The 18,001-nt window shown below is 46.8% G+C and overlaps 1 protein-coding gene across 1 annotated transcript; it reads right to left on the minus strand.

The window, feature by feature from the left end:
- Window positions 1-103: 103 nt before the first annotated feature.
- nipal3 (NIPA like domain containing 3) lies at window positions 104-4,606 on the minus strand. Its single transcript, XM_084683291.1, has 11 exons — window positions 4,398-4,606; window positions 4,162-4,230; window positions 3,601-3,772; window positions 3,341-3,400; window positions 2,902-3,047; window positions 2,673-2,769; window positions 2,319-2,454; window positions 2,081-2,169; window positions 1,873-1,936; window positions 1,441-1,535; window positions 104-1,348 (listed from the first exon to the last, which is right to left on the minus strand). Exons 1-11 carry the CDS (start codon window positions 4,440-4,442, stop codon window positions 1,158-1,160), a joined length of 1,164 nt encoding a protein of 387 aa, XP_084539417.1. The 5' UTR covers window positions 4,443-4,606; the 3' UTR covers window positions 104-1,157.
- Between the last annotated feature and the right edge of the window lie 13,395 nt (window positions 4,607-18,001).

Below are 18,001 nucleotides of genomic sequence, written 5' to 3' on the forward strand. Positions count from 1 at the left end.
AGTTTTTGTTTTTTTCCTCCATGAAAAAACTTTCCTCCCTCAAACTTTTTTCAAATATATTTTTAACTTTTCCAAACTTTTCACACACAGTGAAGGAGAGAAGAACAGTTAAACAAATGCTTTATTACTGCATTAAGGACTGCAGCAGAATAATGAGTGCCACTGCTACAGCTTTTCATTTCAAGAGCTACAATCCCAAGAAATAATCTTCACAATCTATCCATAACACAAGTCCTGTGGAGTAGCGTACCATTCGACCTTACAGCTTCTTTGCTTCAGCATTGACAATAAGAGTGCTGCTATGTTGACATTAAAAACAGTGTGAGCTACAGTTTGGTCACAACACATTAAGTACAGCATTCAAACTTAATAAATACAAACTTATTTAACATAACACAATTACACTTTAACATTATACACCTAATTCTGTGCAGTCTCATTGACGTATTGACATTAAAGCTGTGAAACAACCTCCACATAATAACCCAACCACTCCCTGCCCCAGTCCAGCTCCATCACAAGGCACATTAAAAGCAACTCAAAATAAATTAAGGAGTACTCTCCGGAACCACAGTGAGAGACAGCAGAAAGAGAGAAAGTGTTTGGTTATCATCTCTAGGCTGGTTGACAGACCCAAGACAAGTCTTGCAGGTCTTAAATATCAACCACAATAGGCAGCGGGCATGCTTAAAGGCACATCATGTCCAAAAGGCGTATAGTGTGTGTGTTGAAATACTGATGCCACTTTACAGCAGCCAAACGGTAGCCTAGAAGGCAATGAGGAAGGAAGGATGAGAAAAATGTAGCCCATTAAATCTCTACCGGCCAAATGAGATGGAGTTAACAAAAGGCCTTGACTTGGGGAGCCCTGGTGGCCCATTGGTCAAGTGAGCGTGTACCACGTAGGCTGAGGTCCTAACACAGGGCCTTGGGTGAGAATCTGGCCTCAGACCATTTCCTGCATGTCCTACTCCCCCCTTTCTCTCCCCCACACTCCCTGTCACTCTTCACTGTCTATCCCCAAATAAAGCGCAAAATGCTCTAAAAAAAATAAAACTTTAAGAAATAAGGCCATGACCAGGTCCATCAAGTCTTTGGAGTATGTGTGTGGATACACGAGTGACTTCTTAAAAGGACACTTGTAACCACCCGGAGCATCAGTCGCTCTTCATGTCAGTCGAGCGGTAGGGGGCAGTGTTGAGCCCAGGTGCCGGCCTCTCCTGGTCCAGAGGGAGGGTGGCGGGGGCACCAGGGGCCACAAGGTCATTGTTGACCAGGGCCCCATAGGTGAAGGAGCCACTAGTGTCAGCCTGGACCCCCCAGCCCCGGTCATGGATGGTGGGAACCCCTGAGAGAACAGGGAGAAAAGCGGGCATGTTAACAGCTGGTGAACGGAGCAGGGTACCTTAACCTAGCGAGCCAAAGCCATGGTGCCGTTACCTTGCACCATATCCATGGTGACATAGGGCTCAAAGGCCTTGACTTTCTTCCTGTTCCGGGTGATCAGAAACACACCCAGGAAGCATGCACAACACCTGGAGGATGGAACAAACTGTTCAGAGGGAGCTTTCAAGAAGGTTGGAACCTAAATACATCTAGTGATGGCCCAGCTAGTTAAACTGCTATTCTTTCAACACAGCTCTGAGAATATATATATATATATAACAGCAGTGTCTCAATTTGAAAAAATAACATTACAGTTACTGCCACAAAGAAATGTTCCAGCAATTCTACTCTCTATTACAGGTTATTCAAACAAATACATATTTGTGGTTATTTTCTCTCTGTGTTGGCAGAATGATTATAAACAGGAATCGGGAGTCGAAGAAGAATCAGTACACTGCTCTGAAGAGTATTAAGACAATGAGTCACCCTAGCAGAAACAGGCAGATGTGCAATATATCTTCCTTATTGAACTCCAGGTAGAATATGGCTCCTGGGAAACAAAGGAACACAAAAGAGAGAGAGGGATCAGAGAGTGTCAGATCAACGAGCCCACGTCAAGTTGGGCTGCCAGACCAAACAGCCACTGTGGTTTCAGAGAGTAGACCGTCATCTGACGGACGGGTGAGGCCTTTACCTCCGAGGATGGCGAAGCAGGTGGACAGAATGTAGTTGACGCTGGCGATGAGAGAGGAGTCATACAGCTGACAGGCCTGGGACAGAAACCTGGAAGTGCACAGATAACATGTAAATCAAATCCCTTTCCAAGCACACCCATTCAGATATACAAGAACCCCACGTCCTCCACAGCCAAACCAATCACCACGCGTCTCCCCTCCCCAGATCCCTCCCCCGCAGGCCCGGCAGCCACTCACGTCGCCTGGAAGACCACAGATGCGACCATAGCGACAAGCATGATGTAGAAGATGGGGTAGGTGAACTGCATGGACCCTGTTATGCTGAGGACCACCATTCCTGACACAGCCTTCACTGTGATCACCGTCACTGAAGCTAGGGGGGGGTCATGAAATCAGGTGAACACGTACACATGAATGGATTACTCGGCAGTTTCCCGGATATTTACACTCCTCGGCTATATTTTTAACATTCCTGATAGAGACAATTATGAGTATGAAAATGATATTGTGGTAGCGGGGTTAGAAGTAGCTATGCTAGCAGGGCTAGAAGGGGTTGTAGCAGCAGTGCTAGCAGTGGTTGTGCAGTTGTACCTAACAGGGCTCCCAGTAGCAGGATGATGACCAGATAGTTGGCGCGACGACGCTTATAGAAGTAGAGCAGCAGGCAGAAAGTGATGATCTCCAGCAACTGCCAACAAGAAATGAGAAGAGAGTCATTTTCAGACACTTTCATTCCAGTAACCTACACCTCCACACGTTGTTATTATCATGGAAAGACAGACATACTTTGTGAGCCGACTGTTCTGTTAGCAAGTCTTACAAAGTACAGAAGAACAGGCCAGCCAACCAGCTGCTTGACAATGTTCTCTGCGTTGAGCTTGGCGTGAGAGTTTGGTCCAAATGTGACAAAGAGGTAGGTCCCGCCCACAGCCAGGATGCAACCAAGGAAGGACAACATGTAGCGCTCTGTACACACACACACACACACACACACACACACACACACACATCAGTATAACAGCAATCTGTAGTCACAGACAACACACACACAGCAACTGTTGTAATGCAGGAGGCTGACAAGGCAGCGCACAGTGAATGTAGTGTGTGGTCATAGTGATCTCATTTCCATATTTGCCTGGCACAGAGTAGGAATGTCGCACGTTATCTAGAGCAGAGTGCCACAGTGTCACCATGATGGTTTGCAGCTTCTAGTGAAACCTGCAGACAGTAGAGCACTTTCACAAACAAAGATAACTTACTTAGAAACTCTTTTGGCTTGCTTTTCTCCCTGAGAAAGATCAACCCTAAAATGGCACTGGCTGAAAAGACAAGAAAAAAAATAGATTTAAAAAAAAAATCTAGCAGATCATTTCCTGTGTTATACAAGTTTAGTTTGTGGATTTCACAAGTATACTAGTAGCGTGCATCAACCTTTTCAACATATTTCTGGTTCAAACATCAAACAACAACAAATCACTGTGACGTCGTGACTATATCCATGCCTGTATAAGAGACTTACTGATGACTGAGACAGCATTGAGGGGAGCTATGAGAGAGAGGGGGGCGAAGGAGTATGAGGTGAAGTTGGCCCCTTCCCCCAGCACAGTCAGCAGCAGACCACACCACCAGGTCTTTGTCCTGTAGAAGGAACGAGGATCTTTGGCTCCCGCCAGAGTCACATGGCTGTACTTCTGTGCATTTCAAAACGTCAACATCAAGGGTTAGCTAAGTGGCTAGTAGGATTCAAATCAATGTCCAGACGTCATGAAACTGTGTGACGTCTCTACATTGAGTGGCATCTTTATAATAGCATTGACACTTTCTTGTTAAATTCCAAGAGTTCCCTGCGTAACAAGGGGTTACAGAGCAACAAATGGATATGGAGACGTTGATTATTAAAACAAGATAATACAATATTATGAGCGATTGTTTTGTTTTTACGGATGTGTCAGTGTAGATGGAAAACAAAAAGATGATACGTCATTGACTTTCAAAGGTTTAGAGAAATGCAGGCCGTGAAGGATACACCTAGTTTTCTCTGAATGAAAACGAGCACAAATATTTGACTTAACAGACACACCTGAATGCTTAGAGAGATGCTGACTAGCACATTCCCGAAGATGGCCAGTAACGTCCCAATGAGATTATCCTACAGTCAAACAAGAACAATTATGTTGCAAATAACTAACAAGATGTTTAACAGACGACAATGGGATAGTCAACATACCAAATAAATCAACGTTGATGTGAAAATACGGTACAAGCTATGATTCTGAGAGCCTAGCTACATCGAACTTGCTACGACGAATCTCTCACCGTATAAGAGTTGCTTTCGACTCTGCTATATTCGACCTCCTCCATTCTGCCGAAGAGGAAATTAACTAATGGTCAACGATATCCAAACATACAAATGCTGGACAAACCATTCTGCCTCTGTTACGTCTATAACAAAATTACTGTAAGTCTTATTGGTTTCTGCAATCAGTTAAACTCAGTTCACTACATGGAGAACGCCATCTTTGACTGTGTATTTCCGCAATTTTGCCCACCTGTGGCAGGTTACGCTTTTACGCAATGGTTACGTATTGTATTTAACATCAGTGCGTTGGGCAGGAGTTCATTTTGGTAGAAAAGTCGGAGACGGTTGCGGTTTTTAAAAGTTTCTAAATCGTATGATTAAGACATTTCCATTACAATATTCTTTCGACTGTAAAGTTCAACATCAAAACGATCAGTTTTGTTCTGAACATTTTGTCTTGGCTTGTAATAGACTTCTTATCCATAATATACATTACCGTTTTTAAAGCATTATAATAAACAATTACAGCAACAGTAACACAAATTAGAAGAACATTAAAGGGGAGTCGGAATAAATGCACTTTGGGGTCGGTGTGGGCCAATGTGGTCCATACTCATCGCCAACAACTGTATATCCTTAACAATGCTGTGCATGTTCCTATACTATCCCATCTGTAGGCGGCGCCAACGAACTGTGAAGATTCGATTCAAGACCAACAGAAATGTCAGCTGAGAAAAGTAGGCCTGTTCATGTTACTGGCATTGGCGTAGGAACCGGGGGGACGGGTGAGGCGTGTCCCCCTTAATATCGGAAAATGTCCCAGCCAAAAATAGCCTCTACCGCAGGGACAAAAACTGTACATTTTGAACTTTTATTTTGAAAGCGCGACAAAGAAGATATCGGGTCAATATGTCCCCCCCAATATCGAAGTCAATCCTACTCCCTTGGTTACTGGTCTCTCTAAAATGATCCATTGTCGATATACACCCTACATTACATTTACATTTATGCATTTAGCAGACGCTTTTATCCAAAGCAACTTCTAAGAGAGAGATTTACAAAATTGCATAGGTCACTGATCATAACAACGAGATAGCTCCAAACATTGCGGGCAGCCAAAATATGTAGCATACATTGTGAAAAAACAAATAAGTGCCAAAGGGAAGAACCATAATAGCAGTATAGTTAAACAAGTTACAATTAAACAACATGAACCTCAAAAAGTGCAAGAGTGCACCTGTAGAAAAGCAATCAACAGCGAGTACAATAATTTAAATCTGTAACAACTAACCAACAAGAGAAAAAAGTCTCTCAATAAGAGTCATTGTGATCCTTGAGGAAACTAGCATCAGGTCTCGCAAATCATTCCTAAGTACCGTTGTACTCTGCGTCTTAAGCCTTTTCTTGAAGGTGGGGAGACAGTCAGTGTCTCTGATTGAGGTGGGAAGTTGATTCCACCATTGGGGGGCCAGACAGGAGAAGAGCTTGTGTTTGGACCGTGTGCTCTTGAGCGGTGGGACCACCAGACGGTTGTCAGAAGAAGAAGACCGTAGAAGAAGAAGATGAAGAAGACCTCAGAGAGTGATTGAATGACACTTTTGCCGATAGAAAGAACATTATCAACGTTGCAGATAAAACAAGTCAGTGTACGTTCTACCAATAAAACACCTCAGATGTGTTCGTCCTTCCCCACACATACACACACACACACACACGGCAAGTTTGGCTTCCCTCCCCAGTCCCCATCACATATACAAACACACAGCAAGTTTGGCTTACGGTATATTGTTTGTTGAGTTCCGGAGCGGTGAGCAACTTTGTTTTTTTCCACACCTACTATTAACATGGGTGCCAACATGGCCTTCCCTCCTCTCCCTAATAATAATCAGAGCGTAATGTCAATTATGTTTAGACTGAGATGAATGGCCTGCATGCCTTCCTATTGTGTCATGGCTTGCTGCAGGCACTGGGACAAACCACCTGCGTCAGAGTGATTCTCCATCTCCATGCATGGTGGAGATGAAAGGTGAGGTTAATGGAGTGAAGGGTCAATCCACCTGTTAACTTTAGGCCAAAAGGAGAATTCTTTGTTGTTATTTGCCTTCTTTTAGAGTAGCCAGAATTGCATTGATGCTTGCAGTAGACAGGCGACTCAAAATGATGGTTACAGTGCATGTGTTTTGGAACTATAAACACGTCACTTTTGGTCTATTGGCATGCCCGTGGCACATGTAGGGTTTGGGTTTTGATCCCTGGTCTTTGAGCTTTATCCCAGTAGAGAGAGTGAACCATCAGTAGTGGTTTAGTGGTCAGAGTGACCAGCGGTCGAACAAGTAAAAACTTGGTCGCCACTCTGGGTGTCGAGACCTCTACTCTGAGCACATTTACATGAAAAGAAATACACATCTAAAACCATTCTTCTGAAACATACTTTGATGTAAAAACAAATTCTGTCTTGAGGAAAAGAGAATAGATGTGCCACACTAATGAGACCCACTGTTTTCTGAGAAAGTCTCTAGTTTTCTAGCTTTCTTGTTGTTTCTGATAGTACAGATGTACGTGATTGTCTTCTCCAATGTCTTCACTGGAAATATGATTCACAGCTGTTCTTAGGTAATCACACACTGTGACACATTGAGGACAACGAGTACTCATATATTTCCATCCCTTCTGGACCCAGACCAATGTTTAGTATTCTGAGGCACAGTGACAAAATGACTGCCCGTAAAGGTTTTTAAACGACCCTCTCTAGAGACACCTTTTTTCACCTTGCGCTCATGGATATCTGTAGTAGATTAATTTGTTTCACAGTCTGGAAAGATTAGATTCACTAAAGTCTTTGACTTGATGATAACAGGGGGTCAGATGGCTAAGTGGATAGAGTCTGGCTATTAGTCAGGAGGTTTTTGGTTAGATTCCCGGATGTGCCAAATGATGTTGTGTCCTTGGGCGAGGCACTTCACCCTACTTGCCTCGGGGAGAATATGTCCCTGTACTTACTGTAAGTCGCTCTGGATAAGAGTGTCTGCTAAATGACTAAATGTGAATGATGTTACACTTAAGATGTGTTGTTTTTGCTGCACTGTACCATGTACTACTGTATTTGAGATGTTGTTATTCCACTATAGTTGTAGTTTTTGCTCATATGTCTTCATTAATAAGACACATTAGTTGACATCATTGCTGCGTTGTATAATAATTTGTTTGTTCACCGTGACCGACTCAGAGTTGAGTTGTGGTTTCTATGCGATGTGGCTATCGGTAATTCAAACCATTCCTTTACTCTGAGGCTTTGGCATCTGCAGAATAAACAGAAAATGTATACAAATGTAACAGTACAGATAATTATACAGATAGAAGCGTAGTGATCGCATGCACTTTTTCAGAACCGAAGCACGCTGGACATAAACAATAATAATGTGCACACAGTGAGAAGCAGAAAGAGATATTTCCCTGTGAAGCTCCTTTTTCTTGTCAACTTCAAAACGTCTTTTCCTTGCACTGCTCAATTACACCTGTCAAGTTGCCGGCTCAGTCAGCAGTCAATTGACTGTCAGTGTGTCCTGTCAAAGTGGAACATGTTATTATAGTCACATATATAATACTGATTACAGACCACAGGAGGTGAATATGTGCCGATAGTGTCCAGAGTCTCATACGAAATATGCTCATGTGGGTGCTTACGCGCCCATGTGTGTGTGTGTGTCTGTATGCATGCAAATGCTTGTGGAGGTCCTAAAGCTATTCACTGCCAGTTAGGTGTGTCCGAGTCTTGCTGTAAAGATGTCTGCAGTGATCAGACCTGCTTGCCCACCACCAGCCTGTGGCCGTCCCTCCAATATCGTCACAGGAATTTCCATGACTCTGGAGCTGTCTTTGAAGTGAATGCCCCCCAGGGCCCCAGTATAGGTCAGTTCTTACCGTTAAGTATAGGAAGCAGCCCCCCCTAGGCCTAGCATAGACCAGTCATTAAGACTAGTCACTAACATAGACTAGGTACTAGCATAGACCAGTCTCATATGAACCATAACATGTAGCAGTTACGTTTCCTCATCTATAAGTTCTAGAACAAATCTGCCTCTTGCAGCATTGAAATGTTGGAAACTTTTTTTTTCAAACCTGTGCTTTTAGTCGTGCGTTTGGTGAAAGATGCTTCAGGGGTTAAAAGAAGGGTCAGGGTTACCATCCACTGTACGCCTCCTCTCCCACCCCCCTCCCCCGCTCGTTTGCTGCCATGCGTGGGCGCTACCCACCTTCTCCAGAGGAATGCACAGACGTTGGTGACAAAGGTGTCAGAGTTAACAGTTCTCGCCGGGAAGCCGGTTTTAAAAAGCAAACAAACCAGCCAATATCTCACAGCTGAAGAATGCCTGTACGTTAGGACGACAGGAGATGAAGGAAGGGATTTGTCATCGTACAGTATGCCACTGTTTTAAAGGAAGGTAGGTTTCCCTGTGAGGCCTGGCCGTGGAAGTCAAGCCTCATATCATTATGCACAAGAACGTCTTTAGTTAGGAAGAAAAGGTGGCAGAACTGGCTTTCCTTAAAATCCCAGACTTGTTCAAGCTTGTCTTCCCTCACTGAATGGAGTGCCTAGCAGTGATTCATATCTGTGACAATGACAGTCACAATCGTAAGAACGTTCACTGAATATTTGTGACTGTCACGCATGCCTATAATTTGAGTGTACTTTTAATATTTTTTTTGAATGACAAATTGGGGTTTGGAATGTGCATCTTTAAAAGATGATCATTTTCCATATTGAGATGTTTGCTGTTGAATCATCAGTATTGTTTCTGCTTGCTGTCATTCAAACTGCGGTAATGCGTTGCACAGTAGATCGAGGGGTTGCAGGTTCAAATTTCCCTGTCTATTATCATTATATATTCTAACAGCCTTATAAATCCCTTAGGCACTATTGAATCAGGCTCCGATCACACACAGATCCCAGGTCTCATGCAACACAAGGCCCACCATGGGGCTGTTCAACTGTTACTCTGTTGGCCTTCAGTAGCAGGCAAACCAGACCCAGCCCCTGTCTCCACCCCAACCTCACCCCTACCATAACCCCAGCCTCACCCCACCCCTACCATAACCCCAGCCTCACCCCACCCCTACCATAACCCCAGCCTCACCCCACCCCTACCATAACCCCAGCCTCACCCCACCCCTACCATAACCCCAGCCTCACCCCACCCCTACCATAACCCCAGCCTCACCCCACCCCTACCATAACCCCAGCCTCATCCCACCCCTACCATAACCCCAGCCTCACCCCACCCCTACCATAACCCCAGCCTCACCCCACCCCTACCATAACCCCAGCCTCACCCCACCCCTACCATAACCCCAGCCTCACCCCACCCCTACCATAACCCCAGCCTCATCCCACCCCTACCATAACCCCAGCCTCACCCCACCCCTACCATAACCCCAGCCTCACCCCACCCCTACCATAACCCCAGCCTCACCCCACCCCTACCATAACCCCAGCCTCATCCCACCCCTGACTCCCAGCACCCGTGTCCTCCCCAGCCCAGCCTCAACCCAGCCTCAACCCAGCCACAGCCCCGGCCTTGGCCTCATCCCAGCCCTGGCCTCAGCCCCAGCCCCAGCCCCTGGCCTCAGCCTCAGCCCCAGCCCTGGTTTTCAGCCCTAGCCCTAGCCCTGGCCTCAGCCCTCAACCAAGTCTTAAACCCAGCCTCAGCCCAGCCCCAGATTCCTCCCCAGCCCCAGCCCCAGCCTCATCCCCAGCCCCAGTCTCCTGTCAGCCAGGTATTGTTAGGCTGAGGAGGTTGATCTGAAGCAGTCCTACCTAACAATTAGAGGGAGAGGGCTTGTGCCTGACGGACGACCCTAAGGGCATAATGACTGTAATCAGTCTTGTTGTGGGTGAATTCAGATAAGAGGGGTCAAGGGACGTGCGGTACTTAATCACACTTTTTGGGCATGCCGAATTAGGCATTTTAGCCTTTTACATTTGATTCTCGCAAACAGTTTCAGTAAAATAAAATGTCGTATTTCTTTCTTTCTTTCTCTGCCCCTGTCTCCCTCATTATATATGTGTTGTTGTGTGTATGTTTGTTGTGTGTGTTTGTGTGTATGTGTGAACAGGAGGCTTCTGCCTGCTTGTTTGCTGCCTGTCAAGCAGCCAGTGTGGCATGAAGACAGTCGTGGTTGTCTGAGCCGTATCCTGTCCCGCTGTCCCCGGATGCACACTGTCAGTCTGATCCTGCAAGGCTGTTTCTGGGTGGCTGGGGTCTATCGGGCTGTTTCTGGGTGGCTGGGGTCTGTCAGGCGGTTGTCAGGCTGTTTTTGGATGACTGGTGTCTGTCTCGCAAGGAATGGTCTGGAACCAGAGTTTTTGGAGAGCTAAAAGTGGCCAGACCCTCAGGAAGAACAAAATACTCTTTTTAATTATTTTAGTCTGTTGTGTTTGGTTGTTCCCTCATTTTTTCAGCACCCAGCAATCACAGACAGTTGTTAGCTTAAGATTCAGGTTAGACTTGTTGCAGAAGACGCATTCTCTCCCTCCTCCCTCCCTTCCTCCTGTGCTCCTCCGCCCTCTCCACCGCCCTTTCCTCCTCCTCCCACCTCATCCGTGCCCCCTTTCACCCTCCATCTTGATTTGTGTTTCTTTTAACATGACAAGCAGCAATTGTCTTCCAGGTAATCCCCCTATCCCTGCCTCCCTTTTTCATTCTCTCGCTCCATCCCTCCCTTCTCTCTGACAGGTGTATTCATTCAGAAGGCACTTGAGTCACACAATGGCAGGTGCATGTCTGTCAAATCACAGTCCTGCAGGGCCAATGCTGGGCAGACAGTGTGCTAGCATGACACAGCCAGCCGATTAGCAGCCTTTGGGCAGACCATAGCTGGGCAGACAGTGTCTCTTTGTACTATACTATTCACTTTAAAGTACTTCAATCATATATTCCTATTACATTGTCAAAATTCCAGCCATCCCTTATCTCACTTAAATACCAATTCCTTCTCACTGTTCATTTCCTTTCTTCTAGCCTTGCTATTTCATATCAACGTTGACAATATTAAAACTAATGACCAATTCACCGTACAAACTTTCAACGGCTTTCAGACACATCCAAACATGACATCACAAAGGAACATTTTGTAGCTTGCACTCACAGAGGAGAATATCTTAGCCATGCATCGTTTGTAGCCCTGGATCAATCTGTGATTGACAAACAGAGGATACATCAGCACATTGCATTCATACTCAGGTCAAACCCACTGATGTCATCACACCTCGTCTTTGCTTTTCTGTCATCGTGGCGCTGGAGGCGTCTCCTGGACACTGAGAGGAGGATCTCCTTTGACTTGGAGGCAAGCTGGGGCATGCAGACTGAAACTGGGTGCAACTCTCGACATGAGGGAGGGGGGGGGGGGTGGAGAGAGAGACAGAGGGATGGGGGAAGCAGGGAGAGGGCTGGAGGAAGGCAGAGACAGATAGAGAGATGCAGAGAAACAGAAAGGGAAAGTGGGAGGTGGAGAGAGAGTGATAGAGGGAGACACGGAGAGAGTGATAGAGGGAGGGAGAGAGAGTGATAGAGGGAGGGAGAGAGAGAGTTATGGGGGAGGGAAAGAGAGTGATAGAGGGAGGGAGAGAGAGTGATAGAGGGACGGAGAGAGAGTGATAGAGGGAAGGAGAGAGTTATGGGGGAGGGAGAGAGAGTGATAGAGGGAGGGAGAGAGAGAGAGAGAGAGAGAGAGAGAGAGAGAGAGAGAGAGAGGGAGAGAGAGAGAGAGAGAGAGAGAGAGAGAGAGATGGAGTGATACAGGGAGGGAGAGAGAGAGAGAGAGAGAGAGAGAGAGAGAGAGAGAGAGAGAGAGAGAGAGAGATGGAGTGATACAGGGAGGGAGAGAGAGAGAGAGAGAGAGAGAGAGAGAGAGAGAGAGATGGAGTGATACAGGGAGGGAGAGAGAGAGAAAGGGATGGAGGGAGGAAGAGACAGGGAACAGATGTAAGGGTTACAAGAAACAAGACAGAAACAGAGAAAGGAGTGTATGAACCTCTGTGAGTGTGTGTCTGTGTTAGCAGCTCGTGGGCTTGTTCAAGGGCTGGCTCTCTCCTGAATGATCCTGGAGGTGTGTATCAGGTGGGGGGGGTGAACTAGAGGTGGTCTGAACATGTTTCTGCTTCACTTGGGATGATGAGGCAACAGCCCCTGGAAAACTGTCTGACTCCACTATCCCACGGGAATATGAGAGCTCATCCATGACAAGAGAGAGAGAGAGAGAGAGAGAGAGAGAGAGAGAGAGAGAGAGAGAGAGAGAGAGAGATGGGAGGGGGAAAGTTGGGATGGCGGGATGATGAAGAGATGTTTATCATCAGTGAAGGGATGGTGCCCTGTGCCATGCTCTGTTTACATGCTCTCTTTGTCCATCTGACAATGTGACGAGAGAGTAAAACAAGCGTGCGCACGCAAGAATTAAATAAACTCAACGTGAGAGTCTTCTCACCTACAAGAGAGAGAGACTTGTAACTCTTGGTGTCAGATTCTAAGTGAGTTTTACTGCCTGAACTCTGTGCCCAGCAGAGATCAGGAGATGGAAAGGTGATGATCACTCTAAACTGCACTTCTACAGTAATGGCAACCAACAAAGACTTCTATCTGCAGAGATAGGGCTGGGCCCAGGCTGAAACCAGCTATGGAGATGAGACTGCTGCTCTCTGGGTGTGTGTGTGTGCATGTGTTTGTGTGTGTGTGTGTGTGTGTGCGTGTGAGCCCTCTCCCTGACATATTCCTAAAGATTAGAGGTGTGACCCCCTAAACCCAGGGATTAAGTGTGTAGGTGTGTGGTTACGGTTTGATGAATTCCATCCAGAAGGAACAATGTGTCTCAAGTCACGTTTATGTATGTTGGATTTATATCCAATCCATCGCATGGTTACAGTGAGACTGCAGGCATATTTTCTGACATATCAAACATATGTATGTTGTGTTTTTACCTTCCCTCATTGGCTAATCAAGTAAAGTCAGTGCCCAGATACTCTCTGTCACCTGAACTCAAGGTGCAGTATCACCTTGGTTTTAATGTGTCTGGCTTTATACTATTGACTGGCATTACCTTATTACAATATCACAGTAAGGTTTCTGTGTGTACTTGTTTGTGTGTGTGTGTCAGGTGATGTAGCGACCGAGATATTTGAGACGGTTGTGTGTAACATGTAAGTGTGTGACAGGAGGGATTATCTCCCTTCTCCATCTCTCACCTCTACCAAACTTCTCTGGTTCCTGCACGTCTGCTGGTATTGTCTGATCCCTCGGCCCTGGTTCACTACTGAGGAGGGAGGGAGGGAGGGAGGGAGGGAGGGAGGGAGGGAGGGAGGGAGGGAGGGAGGGAGGGAGGGAGAGAGAGAGAGAGAGAGAGAGAGAGAGAGAGAGAGAGAGAGAGAGAGAGAGAGAGAGAGAGAGAGAGAAAGGCATGCAAGGAAAAGAATGAAAGAGAAAGAAAGACAGAGGACACAGAGAGAGAAAGATAGAAGGTTAAGAGCTGTGATGGCACCAATGAAGGATGACCTAAAAACCCAGCCAAAATGCAAATACATTTGTACCTTTTCTGAACCGGTTGCTCTGCTCAAGGTTGCTCTGCTCAGGGCTGCTCTGCTCAGGGCTGCTCTGCTCAGGGCTGCTCTGCTCAGGGCTGCTCTGCTCAGGGTTGCTCTGCTCAGGGCTGCTCTGCTCAGGGCTGCTCTGCTCAGGGCTGCTCTGCTTAGGGTTGCTCTGCTCAGGGTTGCTCTGCTCAGGGCTGCTATGCTAAGGGTTGCTCTGCTCAGGGCTGCTCTGTGCAGCCATGACTTACTTATACTGTCATTTGTACAGAACAACTTGGACAGTAATTCCTTGAGGGTTGAGGTTGGCTGAGGGGCAGTTCTATGGGCATATGTGAAGCCCTCTGTGATATTGTTGTAAAAAGGGCTATACAAATCCATTTTGATGTGATTTTTAAAATTTAATTTAATTCCCATTGTCGTTTTGCTATAGGCCTGTCATGGTGCAATAGAGAGTGTGGGATGTCCAAACATTTTCCAGAGCCTGTTGCATCATACTTATATCTTAACCTGACCCAGAGCACCCACTCCATAGCCCTCTTCTCTGGTCTCCAAGGTTGGGCAACACCGTTTGTGGCCTAACTCCCCTGGGTCATGAACTGGCCCCACCCTCCCTTAATTTCCACTTATTCTCATCTGCCCATAGACAACCCCCTAAAACGTTAAGTGTGTTGCAATGTAGGGGCTTTCATATGTAGATTCCTGCTAGTCAGAGGAAGGGGAGGGGAGGGGAGGGGAGGGGAGGGGAGGGGAGGGGAGGGGAGGGGAGGGGAGGGGAGGGGAGGGGAGGGGAGGGGAGGGGAGGGGAGGGGAGGGGAGGGGAGGGGAGAGGAGAGGAGAGGAGAGGAGAGGAGAGGAGAGGAGAGGAGAGGAGAGGAGAGGAGAGGAGAGGAGAGGAGAGGAGAGGAGAGGAGAGGAGAGGAGAGGAGAGGAGAGGAGAGGAGAGGAGAGGAGAGGAGAGGAGAGGAGAGGAGAGGAGAGGAGAGGAGAGGGCTTCCTTCACCACTTGCTTTCTCTCTAAAACAAACACCCTGACTGCCAGGATTATTCACACAGACCTCCCTATTCACCTGCAGAGGTAAAAGCACCTGTCTCGGGTCAAGGAAGGCTTAAACAGTCCCACCTAGCCTCTCTCCACTATCACATAACACAAGTGATGAACTGACCCAACTAGTTAAAGTTTATTGCATTTTTTTGTTGTAGTTAATGATACACTAATTAGCTAACCATCGAAATCGATATGTTATTGTCTCTACATACCTAAGCAATTTAGGTGTTTTTGCTGCACTGTAGTTGCACTGGATTGTAGTATTATTGTAGCATTGTTGTACTACACCAAAGTATTATTTTAGTTGTTGCCTATTGAAAGGGTTAGGGTTAGGTTACTTTGTGATGCGGCTAGTAAATTCAGACTGTTCCTTCACCCTGACCACCAAGCCACACTTCTGATCCTTGATCTTCTACTGCACTTTCTACATGCACTGTTCCCACGCCATTTTGGAAAGATGATTCAAATGCGACGTGGTGTGTGTGTTGTCACGAGTCAGGGAGCGTCTGGACGGAGGAAGAGGACAAAGACAGATGGAATACAAGAGGGAGGTGTGGATGGAAGGTATTTAGATCTCTCCCCCCTAGCTAAGGGTAACAGGTGCACAGACTGTTCTGAAGCCAGAGACTGGCTCCCCTCAGGCTGCAGGATCCTTCTGTAGCCTGCAGCACACATACCTCCATGACAAGCCTGGATTCTGAAGAGAGATGGATAGAGCAGGCAGACAGATAGCTGGGGCCTTTGCTCAATCATTTGCTTATTTATGTAAGCGGAAATACATCTTCAGAAAAACAGTTATTAGTTTTCATTTGGATGTATTTTGAAGTTGAGAAATACATTTCAAACCCCCCGACACGCATCGACTCAATGATTAGCTGAAAAGATTAAACCTACAGTAGTTCTGACAAACACAGCAAAGGTTGTTAACTTACAGGGATTTCAACTTTGGATATTTGCTAAATAGGTTTTGGAAAAGTTGCTCTAATTGGCTCAAAATCTATGAGACAGACAGGGAGAATAGAAATGTTTTTACTGCCTTCGAACCCCAAACGTTTGGATGAAAATCTCAACAAAAACGAAGTTTTAACGACGACAGTGTTCCAGATGAAGAGTCTGTGGACACAGAAGGAGTGAAGACAGAAGGAGGAGCCGAGCGAAGGAGAGACGGAGCGGGAGGAGAGACGTGATGAGAGAGACCCTTCTCAGCGGAGCTGGGGCGTAGAGAGTCAACTGACAAGTGTTTGCATGCTCGCATGCACGACCACATACACACATAGTGTGGAGGAGACACACATTGACATGCGCACGACCACATACACACATTCTGATTGAATCCTATTTCTCTCTCTCTCTCCCTTTTCTCTCGCTGTTTTTTAGCTCTCTCTTTCTTTTTTTCTCCACAAACGCCCCAAATCTCCTTTTAACCCTCTCATACGTTTACACACAGACACACACGCACGCCACAGACAGTGGTTCCGGGACACTAGTTTCTGGCTCCTTGGAGGAGTTTCATGGTGTGAAGTAGAGGCAATGTTAATTCGTCTTCCCTCCCTCCTCCCCCTCCCTCCTCCTCTCCCTCCTCCTCCCCTCCCTCCTCCCCCTCCCTCCTCCTTGCCCTCCTTCCTCCTTACTCTTCCTCCTCCCCCTCCATCCTCCTCCTCCCCCTCCTTCCTACTTCCTCCTTCCCCCTCCCTCCCTCCCTCCCTCCCTTTTTTTCTCCTGTTTTTTACAATCACTATAACAATTATTATTATATAGAGAATAGAGAGGGAGAGAGAGAGAGGGAGGGAAGGAGGGAGGGAGAGAGAGAGAGAGAGAGAGAGAGAGAGGGAGGGAGGGAGGGAGGGAGGGAGGGAGGGAGGGAGGGAGGGAGGGAGGGAGAGAGAGAGAGAGAGAGAGAGAGAGAGAGAGAGAGAGAGAGAGAGAGAGAGAGAGAGAGAGAGAGAGAGAGAGAGAGAGAATAGAGAGGGAGAGAGAGAGAGAGACAGAGAGAGAGAGATACAGAGAGAGAGACACAGAGAGAGAGATACAGAGAGAGATACAGAGAGAGAGAGAGAGAGAGAGAGAGAGAGAGAGAGAGAGAGAGAGAGAGAGAATAGAGAGGGAGAGAGAGAGAGAGAGAGAGAGAGAGAGAGAGGGAGAGAGAGAGAGAGAGAGAGAGAGAGAGAGAGAGAGAATAGAGAGGGAGAGAGAGAGAGAGAGAGAGAGAGAATAGAGAGAGAGAGAGAGGAGAGAGAGAGAGGAGAGGGAGAGAGAGAGAGAGAGAGAGAGAGAGAGAGAGAGAGAGAGAGAGAATAGAGAGAGAGAGAGAGAGAGAGAGAGAGAGAGAGAGAGAGAGAGAGAGTAGAGAGGGAGAGAGAGAGAGAGAGAGAGAGAGAGAGAGAGAGAATAGAGAGAGAGAGAGAGAGAGAGAGAGAGGAGAGAGAGAGAGGAGAGGGAGAGAGAGAGAGAGAGAGAGAGAGAGAGAATAGAGAGGGAGAGAGAGAGAGAGAGAGAGAGAGAGAGAGAGAGAGAGAGAGAGGGAGAGAGAGAGAGAGAGAGGGAGAGAGAGAGAGAGAGAGAGAGACAGAGAGAGAGACAGAGAGAGAGAGAGAGAGAATAGAGAGGGAGAGAGAGAGAGAGAGAGAGAGAGAGAGAGAGAGAGTAGAGAGGGAGAGAGAGAGAGAGAGAGAGAGAGAGAGAGAGAGAGAGAGAGAATAGAGAGGGAGAGAGAGAGAGAGAGAGAGAGACAGAGAGAGAGACAGAGAGAGAGAGAGAGAGAGAGAGAGAGAGAGACAGAGAGAGAGAGTCATTTGAAAGGAGAAGCTGTTCACACCTGTGACCAGGGGATGTTAGGTGAACAAGGATCCGTCTAAGACTACAACGTGTTTAACGCCCCCCCCCCTTCCTCTCTTTACACCCTGTCTCTCTTTTTCCTCTCTCTCCCTCTTTCTCTCTCTCTTTCTCCTGAAGAACGATTGACAGATGCATGCTTTCGGCCAAGTCCCTTGGTGTCATGA

Source organism: Hypomesus nipponensis, chromosome 3 (genome assembly GCF_054491055.1).
Source record: "Hypomesus nipponensis isolate SF chromosome 3, ASM5449105v1, whole genome shotgun sequence".
NCBI classification, from domain to species: Eukaryota; Metazoa; Chordata; class Actinopteri; order Osmeriformes; family Osmeridae; genus Hypomesus; species Hypomesus nipponensis.

Bases quoted from the DNA above. Each gene is read 5' to 3' on its own strand.
- nipal3 (XM_084683291.1), bottom strand. From the start codon at position 4,442: ATGGAGGAGGTCGAATATAGCAGAGTCGAAAGCAACTCTTATACG. The intron at 4,231-4,397 runs GTGAGAGATTCG...GTTTGACTGTAG, and splicing joins TCGAAAGCAACTCTTATACG to GATAATCTCATTGGGACGTT. The intron at 3,773-4,161 runs GTGTGTCTGTTA...TGAAATGCACAG, and splicing joins GCATCTCTCTAAGCATTCAG to AAGTACAGCCATGTGACTCT.